Source organism: Rattus norvegicus, chromosome 4, assembly GCF_036323735.1.
Source record: "Rattus norvegicus strain BN/NHsdMcwi chromosome 4, GRCr8, whole genome shotgun sequence".
Lineage (NCBI taxonomy): Eukaryota > Metazoa > Chordata > Mammalia > Rodentia > Muridae > Rattus > Rattus norvegicus.
In genome coordinates this window covers 179,878,677-179,895,207 of record NC_086022.1, presented here as the reverse complement: position 1 = coordinate 179,895,207, position 16,531 = coordinate 179,878,677, and the positions used below count along the sequence as shown (strand labels likewise).

Below are 16,531 nucleotides of genomic sequence, written 5' to 3'. Positions count from 1 at the left end.
CAAGGGTGCTCCTTGGGATAGATGTTTTCCTTCTCTCAGGCCATCCCCTTCCATGCCCCTCTGACTCTCTCCAGGTGAGTGATGTGACATTCTTTACTTTCCAGCTGATTGAAAAGCTGAAGTTAATTTTACTGGAAACTCCGTCGTGTGACCTGGACAAGAGTACTGTCCTGCAGTACCAAGGGTCAATTCTGCGCCTGCAGGAGCTCCTCAGTCTGAAGGTGAACGTGGCCACAGAGCTGCTGCTTCGAGTACGGGCGGTATATCTCTCTCAGCACTAACCCTAACCGGCTGCCTTTAGCAGTCCTACTGTGTGTCATGGCCCACTAAGGTCTCTAAGAACCCTACCATATTCAGGGCAGATCAAAGGACCCACACTTATGTGACTTAACAACTGTTTGTATTTATTTTCGAAAGAGACCAGTGTTACCAGCCAAAAGCTCATTTTCCTCACATTCACCAAAGTTCACTGAATTCATTATGGAACCTTTACAAACTAACATGAGATAGCTACTCTAGGTGAAGCAGCTGGTATAGATTACGGTGACTGACATCCTAGTTCTCCAGTTTAATTTTGAAAGTATTATATTTAAACATGAGACTTAAAAGATGGTAAGTCCCCATATGGGACCTATAATTTTGCTGTAATTTATAGATGAAAATCAAATTTTTAAATGTTTCATCTTTCCTCGTACCATTCAGAAGTTTGTGTGTTACACATTTTATCCCCCAAAATCTCCCCAGAAGTGAGAAGATCCAAATAACTCTCGGCCCATATGCACCATAAAACTCCTAAGGTCAGAGTCCTAATACAGCCCTCAGTCTAATTCTCCCACGAATGTGTTTTAACACACATCCTGTTGCGTGTGTGAAGAATCCTCAGAACTCAGCCTACAGGCATACATCGTGTTCAGCCACTCTTTTAGCTGAGGCCCGAGCTTGGGTGGCCTCGCTGCGATGTAGTCTAAGTCTAAGCAGCTCGGCAGAGTGCTGGGCTCACTCTTGCTGTAACAGACATGCCACCTTCTCGCATCTGCTGTGTGCACTCTAGGAGAGAAATCAGGTAAGGAGGTGTGTGGGTGTGTCAGTGACTGAGGCTTTGCTAAGAGAGCACAGTATTTTTAATCTTGTTTTATACATTGTGTTCCAGCTGAGGTAGAGATAGTGGTACAAGTCAGCCCTTACTGCATCAGGGGAGCCAGGGAGCCTGGGGAAGCCTCTCCATAGAGCACTTGGTAGCAATAGGACTATGCAGAGCACCTCACAGTAGGGCTGTTCGAGTCAGCCAGATTCCTCCAGGAACTCCTGTCCCTGCCTCGTTAGGCTGACATGACGGGAAGCCACCAGACACTGACAGTCACTTTAACCAGTGACCCATCTCCTCTGCCGTTTACCCGGATTATTCTTTTTGAAGGGCAATCAACGTTGCTGCTCATCTTTTTTTTTTTTTTTTTCTTTTTCTTTTTTTTCTGGAGCTGGGGACCGAACCCAGGGCCTTGCGCTTCCTAGGCAAGCGCTCTACCACTGAGCTAAATCCCCAACCCCCGGATTATTCTTTTAATAATACAAGGAATCCAGTTTTGTGCGCCTTTCCTAAACTGTGAGACCTTGTGAGGCTCTTCTGTGTTTTCTCTTACAGCAAGCTAGTAACTTAGCCGATCTGGACACCGGGAATATGGAGAAAATCATCAAAGATGAGAATGTTACCCTGTACGTGTGGGCAAACCTGAAAAAGAATCCAAGGTACCCCATCTCCTCACCACTTCTCCGTAGACGCCAAGGCCAGGGGCATTTAGTAGGTTGGCTTGAAGTTCAAACACCAGTCCCTGGAGGAGGCACCGTAGCCTGGTGTCTAGAGCAGGCTGCGCCGTGGAATGTTGTGTCTTCCTTGCTGCTCACACAAGTGGTGCACATGTAAAAAAAAACCAAACCAAACCAAAACAACAACAACAAAAGCACTGCGCATAAAAACAAACCTTACAAAAAGAGCTAGGAGACCTCTGTCCACTCTCACCCGTGCCAAAGCCGACCGCGAACTGCTAGGTGCCCTGCTTTTGCCTCCCCAGGGCTGGGGTTCCTAGCTCTGAGCTTCATTTTTAGTGTCTCATAAAAGGAGGGATGTAATATTTACCAGCTTGTTTTTCTACAAAGTGTTCTATTGACTTCAAGACAGCGTGTCAGTCTCTTTGCTGGTCACACCCAGGATCATGAAGGAAATTCATCTGTAGAAGAGAGGAAGCCGGCATGCTCTCCCACAGGGGGGACAGGCAGGCGTGGCCTTACTCTAATAAAGACAGGAGAGGGTTACAAGGGTTAACTCCGTGGCAGGCTGGCTGCTACTAGAAGGTCTATCAAACTGGGCAGGCACTGAGAGAAGGCTGTGTAGACTGTATTTGAGAGTCATCAGGGATAAATCAGTAGTTTTAGTGATGTAGATTCTTCTGATATGAACTATGTTCACACATATGGAAGGGCCATTTGGACCCTCTTAGAGTTTATTCAGAGAGGCCTCCTCTGCCTGTATTTTGTCAGGGAAAACCAAAGCTCCTACTGAAACCCCCGGTAAAGTAAGCAGCAGTTGAAGCTGCAACCAGCCTTGCCGGGCGGAGCACAGCACCGAGAGGCTCCTCAGGAGAGACAGAAGTGTAGGGCGGAACCCAAGAGTGTCCTGAGGAACACTGGGTGCCCTCGGGTGCAGTGTGAGGCCCAACCCGTCCCCGCTCCCTCACCTCTTGGCTCTCACCAACTGATTTCTGGCAGGTACCGAACTGTGAAATTCTCACAGACACAAGTCGGATTTGAAATCCCCAGGATACTAGCCACAAGCAATGTCGCCCTGCGGCTTCTGCACACGCACTATGACCACATCACACCCTTGTTCTCCACTGTTGTCACTGAGGAAAAACACGGGTCCATAGTAGCAGAGAATTTCAAGGAAGAGGAAAGAACAGAAAAGGCTGTCCCCGAAGAAAACGTCTTTACTGAAGAAGCTGCTGACGAAGCTGAGCAGCTCAAGGCTGAGGAGGAAAGAGAGCTCAGCAGCATCCCAGAGGAGGAGGTCAAATTCGACCCCACGGTGGACACCGTCACACAGAAGGTAGGATACTCCGTCCGTCTGTCCGTCCATCCATCCGTCCACCTGTCCGTCCACACGCCAGGCTAGGTCTCAAACCTACAGCAGTCCTCCTACTTCAGCCCTTCACGGGCCGGGGTAGCCAGCCTGACTCACTTTACCCAGGTTGACATATTCTGGAAAGTTCCTACTTTGCTCTGTGCAGTAAGCATTGGCAGGCTCTGGAGCTATTCTCAGGATTTTCCCGGAGCAAAGAGATGCTACTTAGAAGCCCCTCCTCGCCTGTGCCCTGGTTCTCTGTGTCTCTCTCCCCTCTGTTCTCCTTGTGGGAGCAGTGGCTTCAGCCTCAGGCTCTGCCGTCTCGTGGTCCATTGGTTGCTGCAAAGCCCTGAGACCAGGGTGCAGCTGCTTGGCATGCCCGTCCGCACCTTCTAGGCAGCTTGCCCTGGAATGCAAACTTGCAGCAAATGCTTGCGCAAACCGGAGGGATTTATATTTTTTTTGTTATTCCTCCAGCACTGGCTTTCTAAGACTTGGTCTCACTGTGTGTTTCTCGCTGGCTTGGAACCCCAAAACCTCAGCATGAGCACAAAGGGCAGAATAATACAAGTCTGTAGAGAGCTAAGGAATAGACTCTGTGTGAATTTGAAATAAAAAATGTGAATTGGGCCCTGAATGACTCAGTGGACAAAGGTGTCTGCAGACCTACATTTGTCCCCAGGGCATTCATGGTGGAAGGAGGGAACTGACTCCTGAAAGCTGTCCTCTGACTTCCACATATGGGCCATGGCACAATGCATGTGTACACACACAAACATGTACTCATTACCATCCATATACAAATACATGTAAATTAAAAAAAAGGAATCATTTGATATTCTAAAAACACATAGAGAAATCCTGTTTGAAATACAACAGTTGTATCAAAAAAATTAAAGAATCAAAGAATCTAAAGCAATAGAGAAAATGAGTGTGTGGTGACTGCCCATACAGGTAACTGTGTGTATGTGAGTGTGAGTGAGTGTATAAGTGTGTGTGTGCGTGTGTGTGAGTGAGTGAGTGTATGTGTGTGTTGTGTGTATGTGTGTGTGTTGTGTGTATATGTGTGTGTGAGTTTGTGTGTGTGTGAGTGTGTGTATATGTGTGTGTATGTGTGTATATATGTGTGTGTGTGTATGTATGTGTGTGTGAGTCTGTGTGTGTGAGTGTGGGTGTGTGTATGTGTGAGTGTGTATATGTGTGTGTATGTGTGTGTATATATGTGTGTGTATGTGTGTGTATATATGTGTGTGTATGTGTGTGTGTGAGTGTGGGTGTGTGTATGTGTGAGTGTGTGTATATGTGTGTGTATGTGTGTGTATATATGTGTGTGTATGTGTGTGTGTGAGTGTGGGTGTGTGTATGTGTGAGTATGTGTGTATATATGTGTGTGTATGTGTGTGTGTGAGTGTGGGTGTGTGTATGTGTGAGTGTGTGTATATGTGTGTGTATGTGTGTGTATATATGTGTGTGTATGTGTGTGTGTGAGTCTGTGTGTGTGAGTATGTGAGTGTGTGTGTATGTATGTGTGAGTGTCTGTGTGTATGTGTGTATATGGTATATGTGTATGTGTATGTGTGTGTGTATGGTATATGTGTATGTGTGTGTATGAGTGTATGTGTCTGAGTGAGAGTGTGTGTGTGTGAGTCTGTGTGAGTGTGTGTATGTGTATGTATGTGTGTGGTGTATGTGTATGTGTATGTGCAAGTGTGTGTGTCTGTGTGTCTGTGTGTGTGAGTGTCTGTGTGTATTGTGTGTGTGAGTGTCTGGGTGTGAGTGTGTGTGTTGTGTGTGTGTGTCTGTGTGTGTGAGTGTGTGTATTATTGTGTGTGATGGTAACAGGGAAGTTTAAAGGCCTGCAGGGTGGAAAAGTGGACAAGGCTGCTGCAGAGCCAGAAACAACTGGCCATTTTTCTTCTTAAAAAATCTACCGGGTTGGGGATTTAGCTCAGTGGTAGAGCGCTTGCCTAGGAAGCGCAAGGCCCTGGGTTCGGTCTCCAGCTCCGAAAAAAAAGAACCAAAAAAAAAAAAAAAATCTACCAGTTCTCAGGAGAAAAAAGCAGGCGGATCTTTGTGAGATCAAAGCCAACCTAGTCTACATTGTAAGCCTCTGTCTGAAAAACAAACATAAAAATTTCCTTCAGGAAGTAAGATTTTTTTGTTCAGTTTCATTTCAGCTCTGGGTGTGGTAGATCTCTCAGAAATGGGCACATCCTGGTCACTGTTTTGATTCTCAGGGAGAGGAAAGATAGCATCCCAGTCCCCTGAAGTTCATGCATGGCCACCTGACATCCTAGTCCCCTGAAGGTCACACATGGTCACCTGACACCCCAGTCCCCTGAAGGTCACACATGGTCACCTGACATCCTAGTCCCCTGAAGGTCACACATGGTCACCTGACATCCCAGTCCCCTGAAGGTCACGCATGGCCACCTGACATCCCAGTCCCCTGAAGGTCACGCATGGTCACCTGACACCCCAGTCCCCTGAAGGTCACGCATGGTCACCTGACATCCTAGTCCCCTGAAGGTCACGCATGGTCACCTGACATCCTAGTCCCCTGAAGGTCACGCATGGTCACCTGACATCCTAGTCCCCTGAAGGTCACACATGGCCACCTGGTTGGCTTTAATAGTAAGACAGGAAGCAGTATGTGGGTGGGGAGGAGGACATGGCAAATAGCCCCAGTATCATCTCAATGTAAATAAGAATTTAAAATAAAATAAAAAGAAATGAGATTTATGCACAGTATGCAGGAGTCGCAGTCTGGAAGTCAGGACAGAGCAAGTGAAGCGTCATCACAAGAGTGACAAGAGACTGCAGCTTTCTCGGCTGTCAGTGTTGGGCGATTGTCCACTCCGCATCTAGTGGCTTTGATTCTAGTTAATATTTGGTGCGAATCTACCAGTATCTCACATGAGAATTACATTAACGTAAAAATTTGCAAAACCGAAGCATCCCGTCTTAGGGATCAGTCAGGTGGCCTCACGGAGCTGCAGTTTGTCAATTGAGGTCATTTAGGGAACAGTTCTCATTAATGATGTTTAGTCCTGGTTAGTGGGTGGTGCCCTGGAGCTGAAGGCACAGCTGTGTTTGGGCTGCTTCCTTCAGGAAACAACTCAGGTCCTCTGGAAAAACAGCAAGTGCCCTTGCCTGCACCGAGCCATCCCCAGCCCCCGGAAATATCTTACATTAAAAGCTTGAGCCTAGGAATTCATAACAACACCGGCAGGACCTGTGTGTGTGTGCGTGCGTGTGTGTGCGTGTGCGCGTGTGCATGTGTGTGTGTGTGTGTGTGCGTGTGCGCGTGCGTGCGTGTGTGTGTTTCTGTGTGTGTGTGTGTGTGTTGGGCTCACACCTGTCCCAGAGTGTCTGACTTATTCTCTGATCCTGGAAGGACCAAGCTTAGAAACCCTGAACACTTGGTCTTACAGCCGGCTGTAGAGGATAAGGCTAGACCTGTCTGCTTTCTGTCATCATTTAACACCACCCTTGGGTCTTGCTCTCTGGTGTGCTCCCCCTTGTCCCAGTTTTCCATCAATGGCTCTGAGATCATTAGCACAGAGATGCTACCTTGCCACCCTCCTCATCTGCATCTTTCCCGACAAACTGGACATTTTTTATAGCCCTCTACTCCCTCAGTGTGAATCTAAGCACTGTGAGCAGTGACCACAACCACCCTGGCTGTTTCTGTCCTAACATGTCTTCTCTGGGACAGTGTAGTTCAGTATTTTTGGATCCAGCCTCATTCAGATTTTTAGGAAACGGGCAGACCGAAGCCAGATCCTCTCCCAGGATGTGGCAGGATCAGCTTCTAGCCTAGTTCTCAGGACTCCTCCTCCCCCCTGTCTGAAAAGCCATACACTCTCTACTGATTTCTCAGCATTTTCTTCTCCTGAACTCCCACCAGAATGACCACTGGGCTCTGCTTCCAGAATTCTAGAGCTCCTGTGGCCTACGGCTCCAGGCTATCCCACACTCTTCCCAACCAGTCCAAAGCTATGAACACAAGGCCAGGTTGCTCTCGGTGACAGCACGGCTCCTCAGTACTGCATTTCCTGAGTTACTTACATTTTTCACTGCCCTGACAAAATAGTAGATAGGGATTGGTCTGGCTCATGGCATGACGGGATACAGTGCATCATGGGTGCAGCAGAAGCACAGGGTAGCTGTACTCAGGGCTTCTGAGAGGTGAATGACAGTGTTCAGCTCTCTTTTCTTCTCTTTCTGCTTAGGTTGTGATGTCATCTCAGAATCACAAGTCTATATTCAGGGTGGGATCTAGTCATGTTGAGGGTGAAGATTAATGTAAATTGAAAATTAATTCTCTTACATTAAATGACAGTGTGGTTTCTTTCTCGTGAGCGTGTTAAGAAGTTGGCCACTAGAGGGCTCTTAATACCATCTCTTAATTGATTTGAAAAACTTTAAAATATTGTAAATATTTTTTAAAATATTTAATATTTTTAAAATATTATAAACATTCCAAATTGTTTATAGCACAACATATTTAGAAAGTCCTAATTTGAATATGGCATAATTGTGAGAAATTATCCAAAGTAGTACATTTAAAACAGTAGTTTCTAATATATTTTATTACCCTGAAGAACAACAAGCAGACAGATGGACACGGGTCTTTGAATTGAAAGTTCAAGTTACAAAGTGTCTCATTAAGGCACTGGCCCAGCCTGAAAATGCAGTTCAGTAGACAGATACACTTGGTGGGCCCTGGGTTAAATCCCCAGTCCTTCAAAAAGAAAACTTGAACCAGCATGTGTGAGAGTAAAAGTAAATTCCGAACGCACACTGAAGAGCATGCATGCGCACACATGTGCATACGCATTGCCCACACACAGACATACATGCACAAGCGTGCACACACCATACACACATGCAAGCACACACACATACATTGCACGCACGCGCGCGTGCACACACACACACACACTCACACACACTCTGTCTAACTCTCAGGTGGAATCTGCTATAAGAAACTCAGCCTGATGTCGCTTTTCTTTGGTTGTGTCTGTCTGGTCCTAGAGAGTGAACCTAAGACCCCATGTGACTTTAGTGTCCTGGCGTTGAATGATCTTGGGGGTTTTGTCTGCTTTGCTGTTGTTTGTCTGCCTTCAGAGGTTTTGACCCAGGAGCTTATGTAGCCCAGGCTAGCCTCAAATGACTGTGTACCTGAGGATGGCTTTGGACTTTTGATCCTCCCGCCTTCACCACAGAGTACTGGGATCACAGACACAAACCATCACCCTGTTTTATGCAGTGCTGGGGGTTGAACCCCGTCCTCCTGCATGCCGGGAAGCCCCTTTGTCAGCTGGGCCACCTCCCCAGTCTACTGTCTTGTCTCTGCTGAGCAGTCTTGTAAAGAGATGGCAGCCTGCTACATTCTGGATATACACTGGCGTGTGCACTGAAGAGCTTGCATATGGTGATCAAAAGACAAAATACACACACATCAAACCAATGGGCTAGACACTGTCCCCGGGGTGACAGCATTTAGGCTAAAAATGCTGCCGCTGGGTTCATTGTTCTTTCCATCTGGTCTTTGAGAAAGGGCCTCCCCCTGGTCTCTGGGCTGTCTGATGGCCCAGCATCCTCCTGGTGTGCTTAGAGAGTAGTTCCTGAGGAAGCTGATGCTCACTGTCGACAGGTCTTCCATTGCAGATTTCCGACCCTGAAGAGGAAGAGTCCCAAACCACCCAGTTTGAACTGGAGAGGAAGTTGCTGAGCGAAACAGTCTCAGCAGGTATGGTGTCTGTCTGATGATGTCTGTCCTCTTAACTCTCACTGCTCTTCCTTCTCAGGGATGTCGGAGGAATCTGTTCTGTGTACTCTAAGCGTATTTGTTATACTTAAATCTCCGTACTCTTTTATTCAATTATCTGTATATCCTGAGGCACTGTCTCAAGCAGCCCAGGCTGGACTCAAACCCTATGTAGCTGAAGATGACCTTGAACTTCTGATCTTCCTGGATCCACCTCCCCAAGTGCTGGGCTCACAAGCATGCGCCTGGCTTTATGTGGTGCAGGGGTCAAAGTCAAGGCCCTGTGCATTCTAGGCACCTTCATCTACATCCCTTCCCCATCAGGTAATGTTTCTATAGCTTATGCCAGGCAAGAGTTCCTCTTTCTAGATCTAGGATGCTAGAGTAGGTCATGGAACTTCTGTCACGAACACCACAATTCCCTACATGGTCACCCCCAAGTCAGAGATGTCTTCACCATCTAAATTTAGACACAGTATTATTTCTGGCTTCTTTTTAGGCCAATAAATTATAAATTAAATAAAAAGTAAAGAGTCTAGTTTATTAAACATGTACCAACAAGAGACCAGTTGTTGCCTAACTTGACTTTTTTTAATCTGTCCATATGCCCACCCACTAATCCTACCATCTGTCTGTCTGTCTATCTATCTATCTATCTATCTATCTATCTATCTATCTATCTATCTATCTATCTATCACTTGTTTCCATGAACTCTCAGTGCCCAGTCTCCAGAGATAAATTCAGAGAGCCCTGCTGTACCTCTGGCATGGGAGCGGACTGATAGTAACACCACTACCAATCCCTGTGTCTCACTGCCTGCCCGCTGCCTGCTCTGCACCTCCCCACTCACTGCCCTTCCAAACTGTAGCACAGTACAAACACGGTGTGGATTGTATGGCTGAAGAAACTTGGACAGGATATATTATTAGTCAGCGTTTGTGGGGAGGGACAGGGTCCCATTACCCAGCCTGGCTAGCTTAGCACTCACTCTGTGGGCCAAGCTGGTCTCAAGCTTTAATGACCAGTTGTGCCTGCGAATTGGAACTAGAGGTACAGCACACCTCTATAATCCTGCGTATCTTGAATCAAGTCTGACCACTGCCCAGGAGAATGTTTTTATGTGGCTGATTTTGTCTTGTTGGTGGAGTGAGAATGGTCCCTGCCACAGTGACTACAGGTGTCACTTCTGTCTGTGCATTTGTCACTAGATTGTACAATTCCCACAGAAATCTCACCTCATCACTTCCCTGAGCTGGGCCTATTTTGGTTCAAATAACCATCTTTCATATGATACATGGCCCCAAATCTACTTTTCCACCATGAACTTTCCACCTACCCTCTGGATTTTTTTTGTCTGCTAATGTCCAGTTTTAAGAACGTAGCAATTAAACTGTCTTGTGGAATGTAGTTTTACCAGTAATACATCTTATGTGTACTCTCCTACAGTGCTAGTATGTGTTGCAAGAAGAGTGCACCCCACCCCCCAACACACACATGGAGCTCTCGCTCAAGGCTGGCTAGTGAGACACTTTGAGAACCTTGTGCAAAGTTCAGTAGCTACAGCCAACCCTTTGAGCAGTCCTGCGACTTTGTTTATATCCTCCCTGATGCAACGATGTGGCCATCTGTTCTAAAACTGCACTGTGGTTCCTTACAGCACAGCTGAGCCTGATAGAGAATGTTTTGGAAATGCCAGAAACCTTGGAACCCTACGAGGTGAACATGTGCCATTTCGCCCCCCTGGGCGGCGTGTACCACCTGGAAATCCTGGAGTTGCCCCCTCAAAGCAAACCAGTGAAGGGCTGGGTGTTAGCAGAGGTAGGTAGGAGACTCCTTGGGTCCATTACAGGTGAGGTACAAGAGTCCTCCACTACAGGTGAGGTAGGAGACTCCCCGGGATCAATTACAGATGAAATGGCCTCATTTTTACTTCAATTCCCACGACCTCAGCATCTAACTCATGTTAATCCTATCTTGGGAGAACTTCTTACCCATGAACTTGTTTGTAAACCTACACTATTAATCCCCCAACGAGTCTGTCAGCCCTTAATACCGCCAGTCACCATCAGAGCTTGGAAAATATTCTTTTCTATTAAATGGCCAGGTGGGAACCATTTTCAATTTGGTAGGCCACGTTGACTGAGAACCCAAAGCCCCCTCTTTGTCCCTGAAGCCTCTGAAGGAAAGTGAGTGGACACTCTGCCAGTGCAGTAGTCCAGGTGTGCCCATCAGAGCAGCAGGGGAGGGATAATCCCCCTGCCTCAGTCTCCTGAGTGCTGACATCCTAAGCATGCACTATCCTATCTCATTTTTTCTAAGTTTAGTAGCTTCATTTTTAATTATTGTGTGTGTACTAGCTAATTCCACCTATGGCCTTCTGCACCATAGCCACAAACAGCCCCAAGTTTAAAAAAATTCTATCTGGAAAACAAAATTTTAAAAAATAAGAGCTTTCCCCCCACTTTCAATGAGAAAGAAGCCGAGTTTTCAGGAATTCACCCAACATCCCTTTCTTGGATTTTGTCAGTGTCCCATTTTTTGCCTCTCTGCATTCAGCCCTTGAATCCACAAGACTTCTGCACCCGGTGGAGGCTCCTAAGGAGACTGCATGGGCTCACTTAACTGCAAAGCTCTTTTTAGTTTATTGCCTGAGAATATTAGTCTGGATTTTCTAAGCTTCTCATCTTCCCTTGGTGCTTCTCTCTCTATTGATTCAAATGGTTCAGAGCCCTGCCTTACCTCAGGAATCTGCTGTCAGCTTGAGGCCTTTGCCCTGTGCTGTTCCAGGGGCAGCCACTTGTCTTTTCTATGGCTGGCTGGCCTTCATTAGAATGCTAGGCACAGTCAGTGATTTGGGGTCCCATGGGAGGTGCTTGAGTGTGGGTGTGACCTTGAAGTCTTGCAGTCTTCGGCAGGTCTCCTGGTCTCTCTTTGCCTCGGTTATCAGTTCTGATGCACACAGGCTTGTCACGGGGCTTGGGATATAGACACTGAAGAGCACGTCCCCAGCCTGGCCCACAGGAAGGTCTGAGGTTGTGGTTAAGTTTGTCAGTGTCTTCCCCTCAATCATTCATCTTTGAGCTTTGAGACAAGATTTCCTACTCCCTAGTGACAGGTGCTCATGGCCATTGCCACTGCCTTCTGACTCCCCTTATTCTGATCCCTTCTAAAAGATACGCCAAGAAGGATTACAAAAGTTTACATACCCTCCAGAAAACACAGAAGAACCTGATCCAGAAAGTGCCTTTCCACCCATAGAGGTCACACTGGAGATCCACGAGAGCGCCATCTTCTTTGAGGATCCTCAAGTGGTCAGGTGGGATGCTGAAGGTACAGCCACACCACAGCAGCTCTGATGCTCAGGCAGCAAGGGGGGGATTGCAAACGATTGCAGCGGGTAGTCCTCCCCCTCATCCCTCCCCCTCATCCCTCCCCCTCATCCCTCCCTCTCTCCCTCACCCCTCCCTCTCTCCCTCATCCCTTCCTCTCTCCCTCATCCCTCCCTCTCTCCCTCATCCCTCCCTCCCTCATCCCTCCCCCCTTCCCTCATCCCTCCCTCATCCCTCCCTCTCTCCCTCGTTCCTCCCTCCCTCGTCCCTCATCCCTCCCTCATCCCTCCCTCTCTCCCTCGTTCCTCCCTCCCTCCCTCATCCCTCCCTCATCCCTCCCTCATCCCTCCCTCCCTCATCCCTCCCTCATTCCTCTCTCCCTCATCCCTCCCTCATTTCTCCCTCTCCCCTCATCCCTCCCTCATTCCTCTCTCCCTCATCCCTCCCTCATCCCTCCCCCTCATCCCTCCTTCCCTCTTTCCTTCCCTCTCTCTTTCATGGTATTGAGACAGGGTCTCAAAATCTTAGAGTGGCCTCAGACTCAAGGTATAGTCAAGGATGGCCCTAAACTTCTGTTCTTCCTGTGTCTATCCCTTGAAGGCTGGGATAGAACCCAGAGTGCTGGGGAGGGCTCTGCCCGCTGAAACCCCAGCCCAGAACTTAATCAGTTTACACTTGTTGATTTGTTTTGATGCCAGGGCCGTACCCACCACAGCACTTGTGGAGGTCGGATCACAATTTATAGGGGTCAGTTCCCTCCTTCCACCCCTTGGGATTTCAGAGATCCACAGCGGGTTTTCAGGCTTCTCGGCAAGCACTTCCCTACCAAACGGTCATGCCCGCCCAGAAGTCACTTTAGGAGTGATACGTCTATCTTAGCTAAACGTCCATAGTAGACTAGAGGAGTGTCATGGGTAGAGCACTGGCAACACCGGCTTGGGGACCAGGTCTGACTCCACAGCCCATGGGGAACCAGGCACCGTAACATGCATCTGTGTGCTCCTACAGTGAGGTGGAGATGGGGACCAGAGAACTTCAAAATCTCACTGACAGCCAGCCTGGCCTGAACAGCTGAGAAGGAGGGAATCTGGCGCAAGTAAAGTGGCATTGGGGACCAACACCTGCGGTTGTCATCTGACCCCTACTTGCTCCCAAGTGCAAGTGAATGTCACCTTGAGAGACTCCCATTTCTCAACACTGCTGTGCCATTTTACAAGTTCTGCCCGAGTCACACACCCTTGCAGACTCTGCCATCCTCTGTCCAGTGCCCTGAGCAATGCTTTTATGTCCTGTTTCTAGGGGTCGACACTGGGTGTCTGTTTACATATCACGTGCATCCCGTTTGGTAAAATGTTTATTTGAATCATTTTTTCCACATTTTAGTTTGTCAAGACCCAGACTGGCCTTGAGCTAAGCACATAGCCCAGGCTGACCTCAAATTCGATACCCTCTGACTTCTGCCTTCCAAATGTGGGGGTTACAGGGACAGAGATGGGTCTGGAAATGAACTCTGGAGGGGCTGCACCTAGGGGTTCGTTGGGAGGGAGTTAAAAGAATGCCTTGTGGGTTGGGGATTTAGCTCAGTGGTAGAGCGCTTGCCTAGCAAGCGCAAGACCCTGGGTTCGGTCCTGGGTTCAGTCCCGGGTTCGGTCCCCAGCTCCAAAAAAAAAGAAAAGAAAAGAAAAGAAAACAAAAAACAGCAGTGAAAAGCGGTGAGAGGTGGCAAAGAGCGGGTAAGGAGCTGCCTTCACAGAGGACCCGGCTCTGTTCTCACAACCATCTCTAACTGTAATTCCACGGGAGCTGGTTCCCTCTGCTGGCTGGTTTGGGAATTGCATGCAGTTGGCACACAAACACATGGCAGGCAAAAAACCGCATAAAAACAACAAACGGAGAATATCCTGAAAGTACAATCTTAAACAAAAAATAGCCTGTTAGCCACCTTTATATCTCAGCACTCGGGAGGCAGAAGCAGGCCAAGCGGTGTGAGTTCCAGGACACCCGGGGCTACACAGAAAAAAGAAACCCCATCTCAACCACCACCACTCCCTCAAAAACAAAACAACAACAAAAACTTTAAAAAGTAAAGCAGGCAGGAGAGCCTCTGTTCGGGTCTAGGGAAGGAAGAATTGCCCAGGAAGAATGGCAGTTGGCACAGGCTCAGGCACAGGTGGGTAAGATCTTGGGAAGTCAGGAGAGAGGGGCGGGAGACAGGTGTGTGAAATATCGAGGGACAGAAACACTGAGTCCAGTGTCCCCTCAGTGCCATGCAGAATGTGTGGCGTTTATACCCTGGAGGCAGGGATCTCCCAGGTTGGGGGTGGGGCACTTTACCTCAAGAGTCTTAATACAGAAGACCAATTTGTGCACGTTATGTGTTCTTAGATGTTCTTACTCACTTTCGAGGGACAAATATGAGACTAATGTCACTGTCTTCTGTCGGGAAGGTAAATTCTGGAGGTCAGATGGCGTCACCTGTGTGTATTACAACCGAGAAAACAGGCTCCTAACCTTCAGTATAGATACGATGGGCCCTGTGACCTTGATTCAGGATGCTCATGTCAACATGCCTTACCAGTCCTGGGAGCTGAGTCCCCTCGGTATGAACAAAGCCCTTTTAATGGTGACGACGGTTTTCATTGAGCTCCAGATACACATCAAGGTGAGTGACATCGTGGCCGGCCTGCAGTTAGGTAGTGTGCACCAGCAAGGAAGCATGGAAGATGTCTCTGGAGCTGTGGCTTCTAAGTGAAGTTCATTGAGTAAACAGCCAATAATGTGTAAAAGTGGGGCTCCAACTTGTTTCTGGGGTTACTAGGTGACTAGGGATAGGTCAGTCATCTCAGAAAGACTTCCCGGGGTGAAACTCGGAACATTTGATCCCCGGACACGGTGTACACCCTAGTCTCTAAAGCTCATCTTGCCGAGTGAGACCAGTGTCCTCAAGTGCACAGCCTCAGAAACCCCAGAGAAGTGGATTCCTGCTGGAGGGCTGAAGGCGGGGACACGGGATTCACTGCACTATCAGCCTGGGGGCGTCCTTTGGCAGCATGGAGAGGTTTTAACGCTGACTGACAGGGAAGGTTAGCCCTGTGGTTACTTAGAATCACCAGTGACTTTTGTGATTTGCAAAGCTTGGTTGCTTTAGAGAGGGCGGGAACTCCATCACGATACAGGAGAGAGACCATCAGGACTCAAATCCACAGGACAGGCATAGCGGAAGACATCTTCAATCCCAGCACTCGGGGCAGAGGCACGCAGAGCTCTGTGAGTTCCTGGCCAGCCAGAGCCACACTGTGAGACCCTGTCTCAAGCGAACAATCAAACCAGCAAACAAAATCAATAGATAAAGTCTCTGTGGTTATTAGATGGCATCTCAGGATTGTCAATGTCACTAAGGTCTCTAAAAAAGTGGGAACCATCCTTCAGTCTGTTAGGAGGCCATCGACTTTTCCGAGGATACCGGACAGGACATTGCCTCGCCAGGCTTCCAACCACTCTGTCCCAGCGGCCGGGAGACACCATGCAGGGCAATAGTCTGCTAGGCAGGGCTAGCACCTACTGAGTGTTCGCTTATGAATATGCAGGCAGTAGGGTGTGTGTGCAGGTTGGGGTCACAGCTCACCTCTTGTCTGTGGTGACTGAGCTCTTAAAAAGATGCAGCTAGGGTTGGGGATTTAGCTCAGTGGTAGAGCGCTTGCCTAGCAAGCGCAAGGCCCTGGGTTCGGTTCTCAGCTCCGAAAAAAAAAAAAAAAAGATGCAGCTAGTCCAAATTGAGCAACGCTGTAACTGTGACGTGTGTGTTAGATTTTGAGCACTTAGTATGAAAAACATTGACTCCATTTTTGCCCTGAATAGCTACTGAGATCTCTCAGGTATAAAAGGTTAAGGGGCCAGTAAACCTTGGCAGAGAGGACACAGAAGCACGACTGTGCCTCTTCAAAACTGGGCAGTTCGAGCATGCGTTAAGAATGATTCTCACAAGTATAATCATGGTTGTCTCAATGGCTGTTTTAATTCAGAATGAACAGAGTGCTTGCACATCTTATAAAATAGAGAGATCTGAGACACCATTTTCGATCCCTCGGGATACCCAGCGGGAGCCTAGGAAGTTAGTGAGCTTCCTAGGCAGTGGTCCTATGGCAGGCTTCCAGATCAGGCCCAAGACATACCAGACGCGTTATTTAGTATAGAGTAGCCTATGATTTCAAAGACTAGACCTGGAGTAATAGTTTCCTTTCCCTTCTTGAAATTCAGGAAACCCACTGCATGTTGGCTGCAGTGAAACTGAAGGGCAAGAGCCGTGAGCTTCG

The 16,531-nt window shown here is 48.0% G+C and overlaps 1 protein-coding gene across 14 annotated transcripts in view; it reads left to right on the top strand.

Moving 5' to 3' along the window:
* Dnai7 (dynein axonemal intermediate chain 7) overlaps positions 1-16,531 on the top strand; it is a 36,379-nt gene that overhangs the window by 15,509 nt on the left and 4,339 nt on the right. For 8 of the 14 annotated variants that reach the window (XM_039107470.2, XM_039107474.2, XM_039107473.2 and 5 more), the window contains 8 exons: positions 105-251; positions 1,640-1,743; positions 2,761-3,097; positions 8,789-8,870; positions 10,547-10,707; positions 12,063-12,219; positions 14,666-14,880; positions 16,476-16,531. The exon at positions 16,476-16,531 is cut by the window's right edge and continues 112 nt beyond it. In XM_039107470.2, the coding sequence (XP_038963398.1) occupies positions 105-251; positions 1,640-1,743; positions 2,761-3,097; positions 8,789-8,870; positions 10,547-10,707; positions 12,063-12,219; positions 14,666-14,880; positions 16,476-16,531 (1,259 nt within the window). The other 6 variants (XM_039107467.2, XM_039107476.2, XM_039107475.2 and 3 more) reach the window with 6 other exon arrangements.